Consider the following 21,371-nt stretch of genomic DNA (forward strand, 5'->3'; position numbering starts at 1 on the left):
TGTAATTTTAATTCCAGACACTAACTTTTGATTTAAAATGTGTTTATTCAACCAGTGGTTAATAGTCACTGCATATTTGACAGTGACCATTACATCTGAATCCTGCTTTTGTTGCTTCATTTTAAGATCAAGAAACTTGGGGAGTAATATTACTACTACTTTGTGTTCTGGCCAGGACCTGAGTTGAAGTGCTCTTAAAGGATCCAAATTGGAACGTCATGTAGGCAGTGAGTTATGTGGGTCTGGGACACAAAGGAGAAGTTTCGGCAGGAGACAGCTCTTTGGGATAGTTAATGTAGATGATTTGAAGTTATAGATGTGGGTCAGATTGCTTAGGGAAGTGATTCTCAAGTATTACTGCACATTGGAATCACTTGAGCTTTGAAGAAATCCACCCCCCCCATCTGATTTAATTAATTGCACGTTGGGCTTTTAGAAGCCCCCCAGGTAGTACTAATGTGCAACCAGGGTTGAGACCCACTGGTCTAAAGAGATCATGGGCTGAGATTAGAAGAGGAACTAGGACTGAGCTTTCAGGCACAGAAACAGTGGCCAATTAGAGAAGGAGGAACCTGCATGGGAGAGATGGGAGGAAAATAAAGTGTTGGATCATGGAAGCAATTGAAACAGTGGCCATCAGTGCCTGTTGCTGAGAAGCCATTTGGATTTTGGATTTAGTTTTCTGGATATCTTTGAGTTCCCATAGGAAGAGTAGTCATTGGGAAGCTTGGAACAGATGCTGGACTGGAGTGGGTTGAGAGACGAGGGTGAGGAAGTGGAGACAGCTAGCATAGGCAGCTGTTAAAGGTATTCGGGGAGAGGAGCAGTGAGCAGCAGAGGAGGTTTGCCATTGTATTAAAATGTTTTTGGCTGCAAATAACAGGAACGTCTTATTCAGCTGGTTTAAATGGTGAAGAAAACTTACCTTATTCAGGAGTTCTAGAAGAAGGTGGTTCTAGGGCTGTGTATTTAGTGGCTCACAATGTCATCAAATACCTAGGTTTTTTTTCTTCCAGCCCTCCTATGTGACTTGGATCTCAGGCTGCCCCCTCAGGATGGCGGGATGGCTACTGTAATTCAGATACTACACTGGACATTACAACCTCCAGCAGAAGGATGACTCTTATAATCTTCAAAACAAAAAATCTTAATGCAGATACTGAGAAGTGTACAGTTCGTAAGTGTATAGGTTGAATTTTCAGAAACCAAACAACCATAACCAGCACCCAGAACACAGCCCTAGTACCCCAGCAGTCACCCTTGTTCCTCCTTCAGTCACTACCCACTTCCTCCCCCCGGGATAACTCCTGTCCTGACTTCTGACACCATAGGTTAGTTTTGCCTGCTTTTGTGCAATATAAACAGTCATGTGGTATGTGCTCTTTTATGTCTGGTTTTCAGCGTTGTGTTTGAAATCCATATTGTTGCATGTAGTTGTAAAGTGTTCATCTATTGCATGAATATACCACATTTTATCCATTCTATTGTTGATGGGCATTTGGGTAGTTTCTAGTATTTGACTTTTACAGACAGTGTCATTGTGAACATATGTCTTCATTTCTGTTAAGATAGAATAAAGGAGTGGCTTAGCTGGGACCGGAGGGTGTGCTTATGTTCAGCTGTAGCACATAACTTCCACCGTGGTTGTATCATTTTACACTCCTGCCAGCAGCACGAGAGCTTCAGTTCCACGTTCTCACTAACACTTATTATTTTGTGTCATTTCATTTAGACATACTGCTGGGTGTGTAGTGATACAGAGCTATAATTTTAATTTGCATTTCTTTAAGTTGATTTAGGAGATTTAAGTTTTGAACATTTTTCATGCTTATTGACCACTCAGATATTCTCTTTTGTGAAGTGCCGGTTTGAATCTGCTATTTTTTTTCCTTTTGAGTTGAATGTCTTATTCATTAGTTGGAGGTTTTTTAAAAAAAATTCTGGATGTGAGTCATTGGTCAAATATATGTATTATAAATACCTTCTCACATTCTGTGGCTTGCCTTTTTACTCTTTATATTTTCTTCTCGCAAATGGAAGTGGTAATTTTAATGTAGTACAACTTACCAATTTTTCCCTTTATGGTAAGCACTTTTTGTGTTCTGATTATAATCTTAACCTACTCTACAAAATGTTCTTTGTTCTTCTAAAAGCTCGATTGTTTAACTTTGGTGTTTAAATCTATTGTCCATCTGGAGTTGGTATTTACATTTTGTATGAGGTATAGGGTTCAAGGTTCATATGAATATCCAGTTGACCCAGCCCCATTTTTTTCCCTTTTTCTTGGGCCCAGGACCACCCCCCACGCTGGGGCCAGCCTTGGTGGGGCTGCTATCCCAGGGCAAGAGAAAGGGGCTGCCACTGCCCCAGCCGTGCCTCTGAGGGATAAGGCCAGAATAGGGCCCCTTGCCGCACCCCCAACCCAGACTCCTTGGAGAGCCTGTGAAGGGGGATCACTCCGCTTCTCACCCCTCCCTAGTCCTGCTCCTGTTGAGGTCACCCTGATCCTGGCCTTGCAGCTCAGTCTGCTTCCCAGAACCCCTCAACTCTGAGCTCCCACCACAGTGAACCCACCTTCTCAAACCTGCCCTTGGGCTTCTTTTCTGGAGCCCCCTCCCCTGGGTCTGGCCCTCTCCCCCAGCACTGCCTCTGGCCCTGAGGCTTCCAAAGCCAGCTCTGCTGAGACAACCCCCTTATTTCTCTTCCCTGCCCTGACTCACTCAGCATCGCTTTTGGAGACCAGCAAACCTCTGCCCTCACCTCCAACCCCTGCAGGCCCTTGGGCACCCAACTCAGAAGCCTTTCCCATCCCTGTCCCCTCCTCTCTTTACCTCTGTGGCCTTTGCTTTTGCCCCCCTCTCTACCCCAGACCCTGTGCCCTCTCTGTCCCCTCTACCTGGGATGCTATTCCCTAGCCTCACAGGGCTCCTTCCTTCCCTTTATCTGAGTTTGAGCACAAATATCACCTCCTTCTAGATGCTGGCCTTCTCCCAGATAATTCACTCTCTGTGGCTCAGTAGCCTTCATATGGCTTGAAAATCAGTTACTTGTCCCCAGTTGTCTGTCTCCCCACTAAAATGTCAGCCCCGAGAGAGCAGGGCTGTGTCCAGCTAGTCCACACTATGTCCATAACACAATGCCCGGCATGTAGTAGATGCTCAAGGGATGGGTGGGTGGTTGGATGGAGGAGGAGGAGGAGGCCTTTTTGGCTTCTCCACTTACTTGCAGCCTTCCTGCCTCTGTGCTACTGCTTCTGCTCTGCCTCCAGTATTTATATATGGAGGAGACATTTATTCATTCATTCACTCATTCTTTGAACATATAACCAGTGGGCATCTCCACATAGCAGGCTCACTTCAACCTGTGGGGATACCAAAGAGACCCCCGCCAGCCCCATTTTTTAAGAGTTAATGTTTTCTCCTTGCACTGCAGTGTTACCTTTGTCATATAGATCAGATATGTAAGGATCTGTTTCTGATTTCTATATCCTATTCTGTTTGTCAGGTTGTCTATCTTTAGATAGCTTATTTTTATAAAAACAAATGTATATATGGTCTTTTAATAGGTATTGCTGTCTGATTGAATAAGTTTTCTAGTTTTGTTCTTGTTTTGTAATCTTTTTGTTTTGTTTTTTTGTTTTTTGGCCATGTGGCATATGGGATCTTAGTTCCCTCACCAGGGATCGAACCCGTGCCCCTTGCACTGGGAGCACGGAGTCTTAACCACTGGACTGCCAGGAAAGTCCCTGCTTTTTGTTTTGTTTTCTTATAATCTCTTTTTAAGAGTGAAAAGTCCTCTTAGGTCTGGGTCACATGACTACCCCTAAACCAGTCTATGGAAAGGAGAGTGGAATTGCCATGATTGGCTTAGACTAATTAGGAATTATCTCTGAATCTTGCAGCAGTGAGGTAGACCCTCACACCAAAAGTCTAGTAATCAGGTAGAGGAGGGGGATAGCTGCTGGGTACATTACGGACAGTGTTTGCTTAGGGTTTAAGACATTTTTTTTTATTTGCTTTTTAAAGATGAGAGAGATCTGAGCATATTAAAAGTTGGTAAGAAGTTGCACGACAATGTGAATGTACTTAAGGCCATTGAAGTTTACATTTGAAATGGTTCAAATGGTAAATTGTATGTTATATATATTTTACCACGGCAAAAAAAATTGATGGGGTAGATTCTTGAGAAGGAGTGGCTAATTTTACAGGTGAGAGCAGGGATGATGTATCGTAAGAGTGGATAGTTACATGGCACAAGTGGAGGAACTGGCCATGTAAGAAAGAAGACACCTTTATCATAAAGGATAAAAGGTGGGGCCACGTGTGGGTTTGTCTTTATGTTTGGTAGTAGGAAATTGAGAGTTATCGCTGATGTCTCCAGTTTACTCATTGAAATAGGAGCAGAGCTCATCTGCTGAGAGAAAGGGGACTGGAAGCTGAAGGAAAGGACATAGGATTTGAAACGATCATTTTACAGAGTTGGAGAATGATTTCATATGGAATGATTAGTTAACGCTGTTGAAGGCCCCTTTGGGTTGTTGGAATCCTGAGTGGTAGTGCTACCTGTGTGCTCTGCTGTGTGATTTTCTCCAGCAGTACTTGGCTCCCTAGGTGTAGTGATGGAGAAAGCAGGACGCAGGGTCAATTCAGTGTTGGGTTTTGCCATTGAGCAAGATGTAAACATAGCGACAAAGAAGTATAAAGAAGTTGTATGCGTGGGAATATGAAATGATGAAGCAGCGAATCTTAAGCTAGATAAATAAGGAAGTAAAAAAAAAAAAGAGAGAAAGTGGGTAAGTCAGTGAGTTGGGCACCCTGAGGGGATAGTAGGAATAGTTGAACAAGTAAGGTAGAAGGAGCTAGGTTATGGGGGAAGGAGTGGATGCTTGAATTAGTGATTTGGAGCTTTGAACAGTTTTTTGAATGGTAATAAAAGTTCTGTGGGAAGGTGGTAGTGGGCACCTGAGCTGGGGCAGAGGAGGCGGTCATTGAATGTAAAGAAGCCAGGAAACTGAGAGACTGAGTGTTAGGCCTTAGTACTTGACAGTTTACAAAGTATTGTGCTTTAGCATCGTATCTGAAAACAGGAAGAGCAGAATTATTAGCATCATTTTACAGATGAGAAAGTGGCCCCAGAGAGGTTAATAACTTCCTAACAGCCCCAGTCAGAGTTAGTGATGGAGGTGGACTTGATCCGCACCTCATGTCCTGACTGTCATGCGCTGTCCCCTATAGCTTAGCTGATGTGTTGTCTGAAAGATCTTGGAGTTTTATTTTCTGAGATCAGAAGTTTTGCTGACACCCAAAAATAGTATCCAAAAAACCATATAAATAATAATAAGTTAGGCATAGGTAAAGTGTAGATAGTTGTGTGTAGGAAATACTCCGGAAATATTAAAAGTAGCTATTCCTGGGTAGTTGTGATTGTGATTCTGGGTAACTTTTTCCTTTGTTTTACTTTTCTGTATTTTCCAAATTTCCTATAATGGACATATATAACATGGATTAAAAAAAGTAAAAACTAGATTATATGTGGAAAATTAAAGTACAAATAGATATGCAGTATATAATGCCTTTATTTTGAAAAGTTTGAATATTTTCTTTTTTTTTTAGAAATGCACTTGGTGATGGAAAGAGAGCTATTATTCTGAAGAACAATTGGACAAAGGTAGGTATCTTTCATATTTTACAGTGGACAAATAGTACCATACAACTTTGTGGAAAATCTGTTTACAGGATGTAAATCCGTACCTAAAAATGCTGGATAAAATTATGCAGAGCTCGGGAATGTGGCAGGGGAGTCTTCAGTTCTGTGATGAGAGAGGAGGCGCAGCCCATCAGTAAGGGCTGCATGTGTCTGAGGAGGACAAGCAGCCTCTAGGGATCGTGAGCATCCCTTAGTGGTTGAGGTGTCAGCATGTGCACGTTCTGGATGGATTAGAAACCTGGCTCTTGGAAAGTGAGACTTAAAACCTAGCAGGAACTGTAGGAGACTAGATTTATAGCCTTGAGCTGGGAAAGAATTTCTTAAATAACATATATACACAGGTCAGTGAAGGAAAAAGCTCTGATGAATTTGACTATGTCATACTTAAAAATTTCTGTATGTCTGGACACCATGAGTGAAGTCTTGGTCTGAGAGGAGATAGTTTGTCATATATAGAACATACATAACTGGTAGGATTTATATTCAGAATGTGCAAAGAACGAAAATAAATAAGAAACCCAGTAGAAAATGGGCCAATGAAATAAACATTTCAGAGATGAAGAAACCTGAATGGGCGATAGAAAAAACTATAGTAATAAAAATTGTCAAGAGAAACCAAGAGAATCTAATAGCCTCCAAACAGACCCACATGTACCCCCGCAAGTGAAAAAACAATGTGATATTGTTTGGGTCCTTCAGATCAGTAAATGTTAGACACCAGTAGTCCTGAGTGTTGGTAGTGTGTTTACTAACAGGAACTCTCAGTAAACCAGTGGGAGGTGAACTGGTCACAGCCAACTTGGAGCGCACTATGATGTGCATATGCAGTTGATTCCTAGGGTGTGTGCCCCAGAGGCATTCTTGTGTATGTGCATGTGGTGAGATGTGTAAGGTTGGTCACTGCAGTATTATTTTAATGGCACAGAACTGCAAATACCTAAGTATACATTAATAAAGCAGTGTGGTATTTTCACTTGATCAAAGTTATTACTGTGATCTGTCTGATCAGCCCCCTGTCTTTAATACCCTTTATTTCTCCGACCTCCCTCCTGCTGCTGTCTCCCTTGTCCACTCTGTTGGCCTCCTCACTGTTTCTTACACATGCTAGGTCCACTCCCAGTTTGTACTTGCTTTTCTCTCTGCCTAGAATTAGAATGCCTTTTCCCAGAGCCTGAGCTAGCTCCCTTGTTTCCTTTATTATTCACTGAAAGTTCTCTTCCCCGACTACACAACTGGAATGCCAAACCTGCCCCTTCTTAGACGTTTGCTGTTGTGTTTTTTATGCTGTGTTGTTTTTGTGTGTGCTCCAGTACACTGTGAGCTCCCTGAGGACAGGTTTTTTTGTTTTGTTGGTTCACTTCTGTATCTGGACTGCCTGACAGGCTGCCTGGCACGTAGCAAGCACTCGTAGTAAATATTTGTTGACTTGATAAATGAATTGAATGAGTGGGTTGAAATGAGTTAACTGGCTTGCCAATACTTATAGATTTTAAAAAACAGTGTTTACATATTTGTTTTAAACCAGAGTGACTAGAATCAGAATTTTAGAGCCCGCATATAATGATTCATATGGCTTTGGAGTGTATCAGAGTCTAGGGATTATAAAATTCTTCAGGTGCACTTCTGCATCTAAATATTGGAGTCATTTTTTAAATGTCTTATTTTATAGATGAAGACATTCAGTCCCAGAAAGGTAAAGTGACTTTTGCAAGGTGACATTGAATTTAGAATCCAGCATTGGATATGCTTCTCTTTGAAGGTGATCAGGTTGTTGCCATTTTCATTATAAGTTGCTGTTGTACTTGAAACAATCTTTGCTGATCACTGAACCTGGCATTTGGCAGGTGCTGCGTAAGTTTATTTACAGAATGAATGGGTGATAGAGTTCATAATACTGAGACCTAGACCATGATACTGATATTCCAGAGATAACTTTTGCTATTTAAGTCTATTGTCAGCTTAGAAAAAATATACCAAAACTTGCTTTGTGTGTTTTTTTTTTAAATGGCTTTATTTTATCCCAGTTACTAAATAATAATTCAGCAAGGTATAATATTTTCTGTAGATGTTTGAGTCTACGTTCTTTTGACCTTTTTTGCCACCGTTGGCAAGTCTGCTATTTTTCCTTTGTAAGTAATCTTTTCTTTCCCTGGGTGTTTGAGAGATCTTCTCACTGTCTTTAATGTTTGGCAGTTTCTTTGCAGTGTGTCTGGGAGGGATTTTCTTTAAATTTATCATAATTGGAATAGCTTGGTTTCTAAAATCTGAGGATTCATGTCTGTTAGCATTTCTGGAAAATTTTCACCCTTAACCATTTGAATATTGCCTCCTCCCCAGTTTATTCTTTCAAAGCTTCCATTAGATATAGGCTATGTGTATGTTCTTTCATATGTCTTAAATTCAAAACTTTCTTAATTACTTTGAGGACTTTTGAGGACTTTATGTAGAATGTTTATTCCTGGCTTCGTTTATCAAACGTAAAATATTCACTCTTTTTTTTTTTAAAGACTTTGTTTTTTTAGAGCAGTTTTAGGTTCACAGCAAAATTATGAGAAAGGTCCAGAGATTTCCTGTAAATTCCCTGGCCCCATGCTTGTATAGTCTCCCCCATTATCAGCATCCCCAAGCAGACCTGTACATGTATGAAAACTGATGAACCTCCGTGGACACATCATAGTCACCCAAAGTCCATAGTTTGTCTTAGGGTTCACTCCCTAAGTGTTCCACGTTCTGTGGGTTTGGACAAGTTTATAATGACATATATTCCACCATTACGGTTCATACAGAGTATTTTCACCACCCTGAAATCCTCTGATCTGCCTGTCCATCCTTCCCCTAAACTCCTGGCAACCATTGATCTTTTTACTGTCTCCATAATTTTACCTTTTCCAGAATGTCATATAGTTGGAATCATACAATGTATAGCCTTCTCAGATTGGCTTCTTTCACTTAATAATATGCATTTAAGTTTCCTCCATGTCTTTTCATGGCTTGATAGCTATTTCTTTTTAGCACTGACAAAATATTATTGTATATTGTCTGAATGTACTGTAGTTTGTTTATGCATTCACCTACTGAAGGATATCTTGATTATTTCCAAGGTTTAGCAATTATGAATAAAGCTGCTATAAACATCTATGTGCAGGTTTTTGTGTCAACGTACGTTTTCAGCTCCTTTGGGTAAATACCAAGGAGTGTCGTAGCGGGATCATGTGATAAAAATATGTTTAGTTTTTTAGGAAACCGCCAAACCTTCTTTCAAAGTGGCTACACCATATGCACTTCCACCAGCAGTGAATGAGAGTTCTTGTTGCTCCACATGCTCCCAGCATTTGGCATTGTCAGTGTCCTGAATTTTGGCTGTTCTAATAGATGTGTCGTGATATCTTGCTGTTTTCATTTGCCCTTCCCTGATGATGTATGATGTGGAGCATATTTTCACATGCTTATTTGCCACTGTATATCTTGCTTGATGGGGTGTCTGTTAAGGTTTTTGGCCCATTTTAAAATTGGTTGCTTTCTTATTGTTGAGTTTTAAGAGTTCTTTGTATATTTTGGGTAACAGTCCTTTATCAGATGTATTTTTTACAAATATTTTCTGTTAGACTGGGGCTTGTTTTCTTGACGTTTCTCTCACAGAGCATAAGTTTAACTTTAATCAAGTTCAGCTTATCAGTTATTTCTTTCATGGATCATGCCTTTGGTGTTGTATCTAAAGAGTCATCACCACACCCAAGATTATCTAGGTTTCCTCCTATGTTATCCTCTAGGAGTTTTCGGTCTGTGGTCTATCTTTAGTTAATTTTTATAGAGGGTATTAGATCTGGATTCATTTTTTTTACACGTAGATATCCAGTTGTAGTATCACTTGTTGGAAAGACTGTCTTTGCTCCATTGTATTGCCTTTGCTTGTCAAAGATCAGTTGACTGTGTTTATGTGGGTTCATTCATTTTTTTAAATTGGGATTTTTTTTTGATGATTGCAAAAGTATTTGTGTTGGTGAAAAACACAACCCTTAGTAAGTATTCAAAAAATTTGGTACCTGTATATTGAGGTTGTTTATCATTTTATTTTACCAGAAAGGAATGCTCGTTGAAGGATAGCTTAAACTTCAAAAACAGAAATAGACTGTACAAGGTGCATTCTTTTTTTTTTGGGGGGGTACACCAGGTTCAATCATCTGTTTTTATACACATATCCCCGTATTCCCTCCCTACCTTGACTCCCCCCCCTCGAGTCCCCCCCACCCTCCCCGTCCTCTAAGGCATCTTCCATCCTCGAGTTGGACTCCCTTTGTTATACAACAACTTCCCACTGACTGTTTTACAGTTGGTAGTATATATACATGTCTGTGCTACTCTCTTGCTTCGTCTCAGTTTCCCCTAAGGTGCATTCTTTACTTTTATTATAAGAGTCCTTTTATGAACCTGAGTCTATTGAGTCATGCCTCTAGGATATAAGCCTGTATAGGAAGGTACTCTGTGATTTTTGTGTGAGGGTAGACCATTATTTCTTCCTTCTTTCCAGGTAGAGAAGACTGGTACAAGTTGTCCTAGACATACTTTAATTTTTTTAAGTGATTTATTTTTTATTTTCATTATTTTTTATTGATGTATAGTTGATTTGTAAGTCCTTCACATACTTTTAGGCTTAAGAGAGGGTGAATCATTGTATCCTAAAGAGTGAGAATATTGGCAGTATAGTCAGCAGATATTGTTGACAATTCCGTGTGCATTGTCTTTTGATGTTATACAGGATACAAACCAATAGCCTCACAAATGCCCTCAAGAACCTTTTAATATTGAGGAGTATATTAGGACTCTTTTGTTTAGGAGTGACAAAATCTAACTCAGATTTGGCATAAGTAGAGGGAATTTATTGGCTCATGTAATTGAAAAGTTTAGGGGTCAGCTTCAGGCATGATTGGATTAGATCTATATACATTGTTCTTTCTCTTCGTCAGTGTTATTTCCCTCTTTGTTAGCATCATTTTTAGTCTTTTTTTCTCTCTTTGCTCTTTGTGTTCCATTTTACTTAGGTTCTAGTTCTGTGTCCTCGAGTTCACTGGTCTTTTCTTCTGCTACATCTAATCTGCCTTTATTTCCGTCTAATTTATTTTTTATCTAAATGCTATAGCAGTCATCTCTAGAACTTCAGTTTGAGTATTTCTTATATATTTCATGTCTTTACATAGTATGTTCAATTTTCCCCTTAGCTTCTTGAACATATGAAATATATTTATAACTTTTAATGTCCTTGTCTACTAATTCTATCACCTGTGTCATTTCTGGATTGTTTTCTTTTTTTTTTCCCTGGAGTTTTCAATTGATTTTTCTCTTCATTATAGATCACATTTTCCTTCTTTTTATACCTAGTCATTTTTGATTGGATGCCAGACATGAATTTTACCTTGTTTGGTACTAATATTTTTGTATTTCTGTAAATTGTTTTGGGATGCAGTAAAGTTAGTTGGAAACAGATTCTTTGGAGCATTGTTCTAAACTTTGTTGGGTGATATCATAGTGGTATTTGGTCTAGGACTAATTTTTTTCCCATAACTGAGGCAAAGCTCTTGAGTACGCTACTTAATACTCCATGAATTATGATGTTTTCCACTCTGGTCATTGGGAATGAGAATTATTCCTGGCTCTGTGTCAGTGCTGAATATTGTTCCCTTTTAGTCTTTCGAGTGGTTCTTCCCCTGGCTTGGGTAGTTGCCCCACATGCATGTACTGATTGATACACAGCTGAAGACTCAAGGGGATCCTCTGAAGGTCTTTGGAGCTCTCTGTCCAGTGCTCTTCTCTCTGGTCCTCTCCCCTGTGAATTTTAGCTGCCTTGGCTTCCCTGGGCTCCTGGCTGTGTCTTTACTGAGATTGTGGTCTCTTCCTGGGTTCCTTCTCCCTGTGCTGTAGCTTAGAAGCTCTCCTTCAGTAAGCTGGAGCAATCATAGGGCTTTCTGTGTTTCTTGTCTCTCAGGGATCACTCTCTTTTGTTGTCTGATATCCAGTGTCTTGCAAACCTTCGTTTCATGTATTTTGTTCTTGTTTGTTTTAAGCAAGAGGGTATATCCAGTCCCTGTTACTCCATCTTGACCACAAATGGTAATTAGAGCATAGGCTCTCTTGGCTTCATTTTGAAAAAGTAGGAGCCCCAAACCGATATCCTAATAACTGTTAATTCTAGTAGAAAGAGAACCTCTGTTAGTGTTTATATAGTATAACTGTGGGATGCCTCAGACTAATCCTGGTTGAGCCATGTGCCCACCTTTGGATCAAGTACTGTGACCTGGGAAACGGTGCATTTCGATTGGCGAGTCTTCTGGATCACAGCTATTCTACCCTACCAGCCATTGTTGAGCTTGGCACTAGATGGGGACATTACTGTGTGGAGTAGGGATGTGATGGCACACAAGAGGAAGGGATGCTAGGCAGAGGAACAGTATATGTGATAGAGAATGAGGTAATGTCAGAGAAGAGCAAAATTTTCTATGTAACTGTGTTCAAGAGACTTTTTGAGATGCCTTTAATTTAAGCTTCATTCAGACAACTTCAGCAGATAGATCTGAATAAACTCCTTTCTCAACTGATAGCAGTTACACTGGGTTTTACAGAGTTCAGGGAAAAGGACCCAGTAAAAGATGAGAAAAGTGGGTGGAAAAGAGAAATAAAAAAAGTTTTATACAAATATAGCAGGTAAGGTTTGTAATCTCTCATAATTAACTATGCTGTGATTTTTTTTTTTTTGGCTGTGATTTTTTTTTTAATGCAGCTATTTAAACTTTGAAGTTGACATATGCTTAGTGGATAGAATTTCGGTCTTGTAGCATATCTATGAAATGTCTTTATTTTACACCTTTGGGGGAAAAGCAGAGTTTAACCAAATGCAGTCTGAATTGGAATCATTGATCTGAGCCTAAAGAGCCTGGCTAAGAAATGCTTTGGAACTCACAGGTTGGGTTGGTGCACCAGAGCAGGATTATATATGCGCTGAATCTGCATAAACAGAAATCCTCTGGCTGTTTCTGGCTTCTTTTAGTGAAAGGCTCATCTTAAAAGGATCACTTATTTCTGATTTCACATTTTCTCATAGAATCAGAATGTTGTTTGTAAAATGTGTAGTAAAGAGGAAGGCGCTCTGGGCCTGGAGTCCTAAAATACAAGTTCTTTGATTTGTCTCTAAATACATGTGGCATTTAGGCCAGTTTCTAGCCTCTCTCACTTGTAAATGACTTCTTAAATGGAGATACTGTGCCTAAGACGGGAGTTTGGTTTGGGAGTAGCTAGAAGAGGGGTTGGCTGAGTTAGCCCCAGGTTTGGTAATGTTAGTTTGCTAGATTAAAATGTTCATGCCTGATATAGAAGATTTCCCAAAACGCATAAATGGGGCTAGCCAGGACTATAGTTCTGTAGCAAAAAACAAAGCAACCTGATCATTGGAATTAAGAGTAAAATCAGTGGTTTTTGGATTTTTTTCTTAAAACCAAGAACTGCACTTAGAGATAAAATAATTAAAAGCTGACTAAGAAAGATGGAATTATTGGAATTAACAGACGCTCCCCTTATCTGTGCCCATGCTCTTCAGAGGGGTTGGAAAACTACTGCACAAGCTGATTGTCCCTTCTAGCTCTTAAAACTCTTTTGATTTCAAAAGTGTAGGGAATGTAATGACTTAGAGACCATTACTGCCTAAAAGTATTAAAGAAAAAAATTAAGTTACTCATTTATAATGCATCATTTTTATACTTTATTTGGTACAAAAATAATTATTTCTTTCTTTACTATTAAAATATGTAAAATAGAGGTTGAATTATTTTCTTTGAGGGGGTACAAAAATCTGTTAAGCAAAAACACTGATCTCTAGTCAGTTGTTAAAAGTTACTACGAATACTGTTCATAGCTTTTCATTTAACTCATTTAGGTAGTTTTATTTCCTGAGAGGTATTAACATTTTTATTTATTTTTTATTCATAGGATCCTAATCTAACGTTTTAAATAACTAATCAGTTTTCAAGCAAAATATTTTTTCCTTATCTGTTTTCTTTAACTTAAGCATATTTTTGAGAAAAAATTGAATTTATCTTTTTGGAACAGGGTCATTATCGTTATTGTGCTGCTCTTTCTATGCTGGGGGAATATGACTGGGCCCTGCAAGCAAACATAAAAGCTCAAAAACTGTGTAAAAATGACCCTGAGGGAATCAAGGATCTAATTCAGCAGCATGTAAAGTTACAAAAACAAATAGAAGACCTGCAAGGTATTTCACCTAAGATTCTTTTGGTTACAGTCGAATTCCCTTTCTGAAGGTGGGTTTCTTGGATTAATGGAGGACCATAAATCCTCAGATGATTTGTACTTATTTTATGTTATCTTGGTCAATTCACTTAAGTTTTTCATTTTTATTCATGTAGAATTGTATTAGTATTATATTCCCTAGGTAATAATAAATGATTTGTATTTTTTATTTGAAACAGCAACAAATTATTATTCTTCTGTAGAACAATATGCTTTCTTGAAATTCTGAATGAAGTAAAGCCTTTTGAAATGAAGTTTAAAATTTTTTCCTCCATTATTATAGTTGTTTCCTAAAGAAAAGGCCCTTCAATAGAGTTGTTTGATATTTTTGTACCAAGTTTGTGGTTAACTCTGTAGCATGCTGAATGTATGTATATACATGTGTACATCACAAATTAGTGTGCAGACTAGGAGTTCCAGATTTTCATTTTGCCCTTGTTTTCTCTCCCAAGTCATTCCCCAGTGCCTGAAATGACTTTATTCTATGCTTTCCAGCGTATAGATCTTTCCTGTTCTTTCTTTGGGTAGTTAGTGTGTTATGAAGCTGAGCTGAACAGTCCTATTTCACTAGCAAATATTGTCATCCAAGAGAACATAATTATAAGATTGTGAGCTCCTTGAAGACAGGTACCATCTCTGATTGAGATTTATATATTGCTGCGTGTACTCAATGATCACATGTAATGAGATATCAAATAAGGTTTGTGTAACATTTTGTTGATGTCATTCTAAAACTAAAAACAGCCAGAAGTGTAAAATTGTTTAGGTTTATTTTTCAGTTCCCTAAATTTGATACTCTTACTGTCAGCTTAATAGAAATGTGAAAACCTTTTAAAGTATGTGTTGCCAGTCCACTGATTACTATGTTGTGTGTGTGATTCATTTTTATAGGTCGAACACCAACTAGGAATCCAATTAAAGCCTTCTATGAAAGCAGGTGAGTTAATATCAGATCAGTAGCTGTTGCTTGGAATGATTTTGCTCTGTGAGTTTAAGAGTGGCTGTTTGATGTTTTAGTAGATAATAGTAACCACAGTAAAGTTGAGGATCAAAGGATGAGAGGAGGTTTTTAAAGTGCTTGTGAGATCAGGCGACCTGTGATTTGCCTGATTTGTTTTGCTTACTGTTTTGCTGAACTCTTTGCATATGAAAATATTGGAGATCTGTAGCCTAAGCCTATGGGAGGAGAGGGTGAAGTGTTACTGTGCTTGAATGGCACCAGTTTTGGCCATGAGGCTCCTGGCAGCAGATAGCAGGGGTACCTTTTACCTCTCAACTCTGTCCTGGAAACATCTGCCTCCAGCCTCCTGATATCTTTTCAAAGGCTAAGACACTTCTGTTAGAAATAGGCAGCAGATAGACTTAGGTATGTACGTAAGAAAACAAATAGCAACCAGGATTCTATATTTTTTCACTTGGCAGTTAAAATAGATTATGCCTTTCCCACATGCTTAAATGCCTAAGATGTTGAAGTTGTTACATTTGTAACAGGGAGACTTACTTATTTTAGTATTAGAAAGCAGAATACATTTCTTGGACTCTTGTTAATCTGTTTTGAGTTTTTAATACCAAATTTAGAGTAATATTTATGTTTAAAACCCAGTCTCAGAGGTAGAGATTCTTTTTGAAACAATATTACCTTGCTTTCAAGGCAAAAAGGCTATACTTGCTGAAACCTCTTAGTCTGAAGGATAACTTTTTAGAAATACTAATCAATAGAAATAAAGTGATTATTTCTTTTATTGCCACTCAGGGCCTACATACCTAGTTTATCAGCACCTGCATTTAGTACTTCACTTAACTTTGTGGAGACTGAAAAAAGTTCCAGAAACACTAATCACGAAATGGCAAACGGTGGTAATCAGAATCCAAAGGTAAGCTCAGTTAAAAACTAAAATTAAAATTATTTCAAGTATAGACAGTCCTAGGCTTTTACAATAATATTTTTGTGATAATGGAAACTAATAGACGCCTCTAAGCCTATAGCCTGGCTCTGTGTTCAGTGTCCCAGATGACTTGTGTCTGAGTTTTCCTTTGAACTGTAGTGTACTCAAAGCTTAGCAGGTATCACCAAGTTCACATTTACATTTCTCTCCAGGGTTTGAGGGGAAAAAAGGGAATCGGTGTTTTCAGGTTAGATGGGTAGTATGCATTGAAGGGAACTTTCCCAACCCACCATAAAGTCCTTTTGTTGCTAATAATGAAAGTCTCAAAGAGGCTGTATTCCCTAAGGGAGAGGAGAATAAGGAAAGATGTGATAGTATTGTTTCAGTATTTATTATTCAGTACTTATTTTGTTTATTCATTTGGTAAAGCTGAGTGTTTTAGGCGCTTGGATAAATTCTGGTCTACTCCATGTTATTATCTATCTGTTGAATTGTTCATGGCTGTATTTTTTTGAAAGCCTCACTAATTTTATTTTCATGGTAGGTGGTAGATGAAGCTTTGAAGGTAGATGATTGTGACTGTCATCCTGAATTTCTACCACCGTCAAGTGAGTTTTTTTCCCTTATGTAAATTGTTGCTAAGTTAGTGTAGTGTTGCTTAAACTTCTGTGCCCTAAAATTCACATGAGCCTCATTTATATTTGCTGTTGTTCTCCTTGTATTGTTCTCCAGTGCTTCTATGTCAAGAAAACATTGAATGTTTATTTGAAATCAGTGCTCGGTCTTTTCATATTATTTAATAAATTTAATTTTGGAAATCCACATAAAGAATGGAAAGGAAAGATGGTGCTCTTCCTGGTCTGCTAACTAATTTACACTGGGCCAGTGTTTCCCAACTTTTATTTCATTATCTACCACCTGCTCCCAGAGCCTTTTTAGACACTTTTTTCCCCTAATTACCCCTCTCCTCATGAAACTTTAATACCACAGATACTGTTTGTCTGTTTATGTACTGTATGTACATGTGTGCATTATATATAAAAACAGACTTTTTTCATCTTCCAGTAACCAGTTATGACTTTCTTGGGGGTGATGTCACCCCTGTTGAGAATGGATGCTTTAGTCTAATACTAGTTTATTTAAATTGTATGTGCTTTAGTGTGTATGTTTATTTATGCATCTGGAAAATACACAGACACACACAGCCAGACCTCATCTACTTGGCATTTTTGGGAAATGAAGGGTTCCAGAGAAGTGGATACCCATGCCTCGTTATTTCTCAGTCTCCCTTTATACCCCCAGCTTTTGAGGGAAATTGTTCTAAAGTGGGTTATATTCTTCTCTGCCTTTTAAAAACAGAGTTTGAGAGAATTCAGATTTTCTTGATGATTCAAGGTTGTTGCTACACACAGGCTGCTTATCTCAAGCTTTCTTGTGCTCCTTTCAGAGTTATTGTGGTGAGATTGTTGACCTTCTAGTTAGTGATCCCGTTGCCCTCTTTTCCTTTCTCTTATTTTTTAGTTCGTTTGTTTATTTTTTCAGTGTTTTTACTGCTGGCAGCCATTTCTGTCTTTTACTTCCTGCGGCTCTGTCTTCTCTTAGGCTCCAGTGCTGCATATCCAACCACCTGTTAGCACTTTAGCACCGTTACAGAGGGGGAAATGCAGGTGTTTGTCTTACCCGATGTGGCTTTATAGCACTTGAAACATTTTTGAGGAAAGTTTTTCTGAGAACAGCTTAATTTACTGATTTTTCTTAGACCATTATTATCAGACGGCACATTTAAACAATTTAAATACCATCCATACTTCCGCATCTGTTCAGTCGAAGAAATTGAGGTCCCGGGTTAGATTAAATAGTTTTGCCCTAGGTCACACAGTAGAAATCAAACTAGAGCTTCTTTCTTTCTAGACAACTCTCTTTGTTTTCTGAGGCCACTAGAGCTCAGGCTTTCACCCCCTCCCTAGTACATAGGCTCTGACTTGCCTCTGCCATCTCTGCCAAAGCTTCCATCAGAGACACCCCATCCCTTCTCTGATCTCTTCTAACACAGCTTTGCACGTGTGACTCCCTGCCCCGGAGTGTACAGTGGCTCTCTACTCCTTTCGATGGGATAGAGGCTGAGCTCACAGAGCTGGAGGAGGGGCGGGGTCAGAAGCACTGGGCTTGTAAACACTCACACCAACCTGCTTGGCTTGCAGCCCCTTTCAGCCTATCCTTACCCAACTCACCCAGTCACACAGGTGTACTTAGTGTTTCTTAAAATAAACGTCATTTGGCCTATTCTGTGCAGATCCTACTTGTTCCTTAAAACTAAATACAAACGCTGCATCCCCACTAATGTATTTCCCAGCCACACCAGCTTAAGTGATTTTTTCCTTCTAGGAGTTACAAGAGCAGTTACTATGGAGTTAATAACTTCAGTAGCAACATATCTTCTTCGTAATGCGGATTGTTATTTAATTACTGTCTTTTATTCCCATCTGATTGTACAGTAGCTGAGAACAGGGACTATAGCCTATATCTTGTCTGTGTCTACTGTAGGACTAAATGGGTAATCATTACAATTTATCTTTATAATAATTTTATAGCATATGTAGAGAAACATCAGTAGCTTCTTTTTTTGGCTTACTTGTTTATAGTTAGACTCACAGTATTGCTTCCTTTGCTTTCTTACTCCAATTTACACTTAAAAAAATTGTTTTACTTTCAAGCTTGTAGATTTTTATGTACAGATTTCAGGAACAAATACTTTTGTATTTGCAGGTCAGCCTCCGAAATATAAAGGAAAACAAAAATCCCGAAACAATGAATTGGAGAAGTTCAGGTATGTTTTTCTACCTAAGGTTTTTTTGTTTTATTTCCATAATGTCCTCCTGTCAAGAAAAAAAGAAAAAAGAAAAATAAATCTCTTTCAAGTTGTAGGTACCTTTACGCATGTGTACTATGATAAGTACTAAAATCCCTTTCAAATATCAAGGCATGTCTTTAGGAGAGGATCGTTTTTGCTGAAGGATTATTAATCCTGGATGTTAATACCGATTTCTGAAAGTCATAAAATATGAAATATATCAGTATTAATTTTTTAAAATTCCAAAATACATTCTCATAAGAGGAAAAAATACTCAGATAAGTATGAGGTGAAAATTTAGTCTCCTTCTCTGTCCCCTTTATTTCACCTCTCCCTCAATTCCTTCTCCTGACCATCTGGGAACTTCCTCTGCATACACTGGCATAGGTACGTGTATATTCAGAGGCCCTTTTGAGTAATTATCCCATTAGAGGAAAGGATTTACTAATGAACTGACCACTTGTAAAATTAGTTCTACCAGCTCGCCCCTGCCCCCCAAATTAACAGTAGGAACTCTTGCCACTAGTCTTTATAGTAATCCCCTATTACCTACAAAGATATAAATTGATTGCAAAGTGAAATTGTAAATCTTACAACAGATACAGAAAGTCATGAAATCAATGAAAGTGAAGCTGGCGAAACTGCAAAGCCATTTTTGCCTCATTCCCACTAGTTTTCAGTTTTCTCTTCATTTCTTAAGGCTGAGTCCTTGATAGGTGCTTCAAGGAGAATGATTTGAATATCAAAGCACTAAGAGAAATTAGTAAAGCGCCATTTTAAAAAGTGACCATTTTTTGATGGTGTTACAAAAGTTAAATACAGAGCAAGGCCAAATGCCCTATGTTATTCTATTATTTGTTAGAGAAGTCCTGTGTCTTTCTCCTCACCCCCCTTCTCTCTGCACAGAAAGAAACCAAAATGCAATTCGTGCTCGCTCATTCTTGGAATGCATAGTTATAATTGTAACCTGTTAAAGATAAATTTATTTTCCTGATATTTTCTTTCTGTTTTCAAACCTGATATTTTGTTTCTGTTTTCAAACGGAATGCTCTTTCTTGATTATGTCTACTTCATGAGGTTGTTTAACAATTAAATGGGATAACCTCATAAAACACTCTGAGCCCTGGAACATAGTAAACGCTCAGTGCACTTGAGCTGTCATTGTTAGTAGTACCATTTTCATTGCTGTTAGGACCCTCCTGGCCTACAGCTTACTTTTATCTCTTTCAAAATGCCTCGCCTACCTTCCCGTTTCAGCCCATGGAGATCTACATCCTTCATTTTCATGGCTGCAGGAATGAGAAGTTTCTAGAGTGGAATTGCTGTCAGCAGGGATGTGTAGTTTTAACTTTGATAGATATTGCCAGATTTTCCTCTCACAAAAGAATCAGTGTTCACATCCCTACTAAGCTGTGAGAGGGTGTGGTATAATAAAAATATTTATATATTCTGTCTATGTCCCCAGTTTCTGGCACAGAGCTCCTAGGACCCTGGGAGTTTCCTGAGTGATGAGAGAGACTTTCATTATTTATTTATTTATTTCTTAATTATGAGTCCCTTCCTCCCTACTTGAGTTTATACTAATAGAGTGACTCAAGGCTGGGCCCTTACCTTCAGGATTGAGGCTGGTCACCAGAAAGACAGAGTTTGTGATTGGTTGGAACTTTCAGCCCTACCCCCTGATCTTTGGAGAGGGGAAGGGAGAGAAATTGAGATTAGTCACCAGTGTCCAGTAATTAAATCATTCATGCCTATGTAATGATATGTCAATAAGAGCCTCTAAACATAGGGGCTCAGGGAGCTTCTGGGTTGGTGAATATATCGAAATGCTGGGGAGCTGGTGCACTCTCAGACAGCATGAAAGCTCTGACTCACATCCCCCTAGCCGCCCGCCATTCCATGCATCTTTTCCAGTGAGCTGTTCCTAATTTACATGCGTTATAATAAGCTGGTAAGGGTAAGTAGAGTGCTTTCCTGGGTTCTGTGAGCTGTCCTAGGGAATTGTTGAACCCACAGGGTAGTCACGGGAACCTGTATTTGTAGTCGGCAGGGCAGAAGTGTGGGTAGCCTGGGTACCCCATTGTGGCTGAAGTTAGGGCAGTCTTGTGGGACTGAACCTTTAACCTGTGGGGCCTGAGTTTTTAACTCCAGGGTTGGTGTCAGAATTGAATTGTTGGACACTCAGTTGGTGTTGGAGAATTGGTGTGGAAAATGACAGGTATCTGGTGTCAAAACCCCACACATTTTGTGTCAGAAGTTGTGTCAGAAAATAGCACCTGGAGTACCTGAATCTTCCTTACCCTCACCAGCACCAGGGTCAGGCTTTCTGAAATGGTTATTATTAGGTGTTCACGTGAGATGGCTTGTCTTTGCAGTGTTTATTGGGCACATTGCTTGTGTCATGACTTTGTTGTTATTGATGACTGTAGATTTGTAGTAACTTTAGGTGATTGGTGTAAATCCACCAATTTCTCTCCTTTTGTTTTTTTAAAGCTGCTCTTTCATAATATCTGTATAATCAATTCATTTGGTCCCCTTTGTCTCTGATTTTATAGGGATTTTTATTGGATTTAGAAATTAATTTGGAGAGAATTAGCATTTTGGTAATATTTCTATCTAGGAACTTGTGACTC

At 38.8% G+C, this 21,371-nt stretch overlaps 1 protein-coding gene across 13 annotated transcripts in view; it reads left to right on the plus strand.

Moving 5' to 3' along the window:
* The window catches only part of TTC3 (tetratricopeptide repeat domain 3), a 129,445-nt gene that overhangs the window by 25,936 nt on the left and 82,138 nt on the right, over nt 1-21,371 (plus strand). For all 13 annotated transcript variants that reach the window (XR_009047773.1, XM_057697443.1, XM_057697449.1 and 10 more), the window contains 6 exons: nt 5,613-5,667; nt 13,801-13,963; nt 14,893-14,938; nt 15,755-15,875; nt 16,432-16,495; nt 18,654-18,714. Coding sequence is in view for 12 of the 13 variants with exons in the window: in XM_057697443.1 (XP_057553426.1) it covers nt 5,613-5,667; nt 13,801-13,963; nt 14,893-14,938; nt 15,755-15,875; nt 16,432-16,495; nt 18,654-18,714 (510 nt within the window). In the remaining variant the exon portion in view is untranslated. The remainder of the gene's footprint in view (nt 1-5,612; nt 5,668-13,800; nt 13,964-14,892; nt 14,939-15,754; nt 15,876-16,431; nt 16,496-18,653; nt 18,715-21,371) is intronic.

The sequence above is a fragment of the Hippopotamus amphibius genome, chromosome 10, assembly GCF_030028045.1.
Source record: "Hippopotamus amphibius kiboko isolate mHipAmp2 chromosome 10, mHipAmp2.hap2, whole genome shotgun sequence".
Classification (NCBI taxonomy): Eukaryota; Metazoa; Chordata; class Mammalia; order Artiodactyla; family Hippopotamidae; genus Hippopotamus; species Hippopotamus amphibius.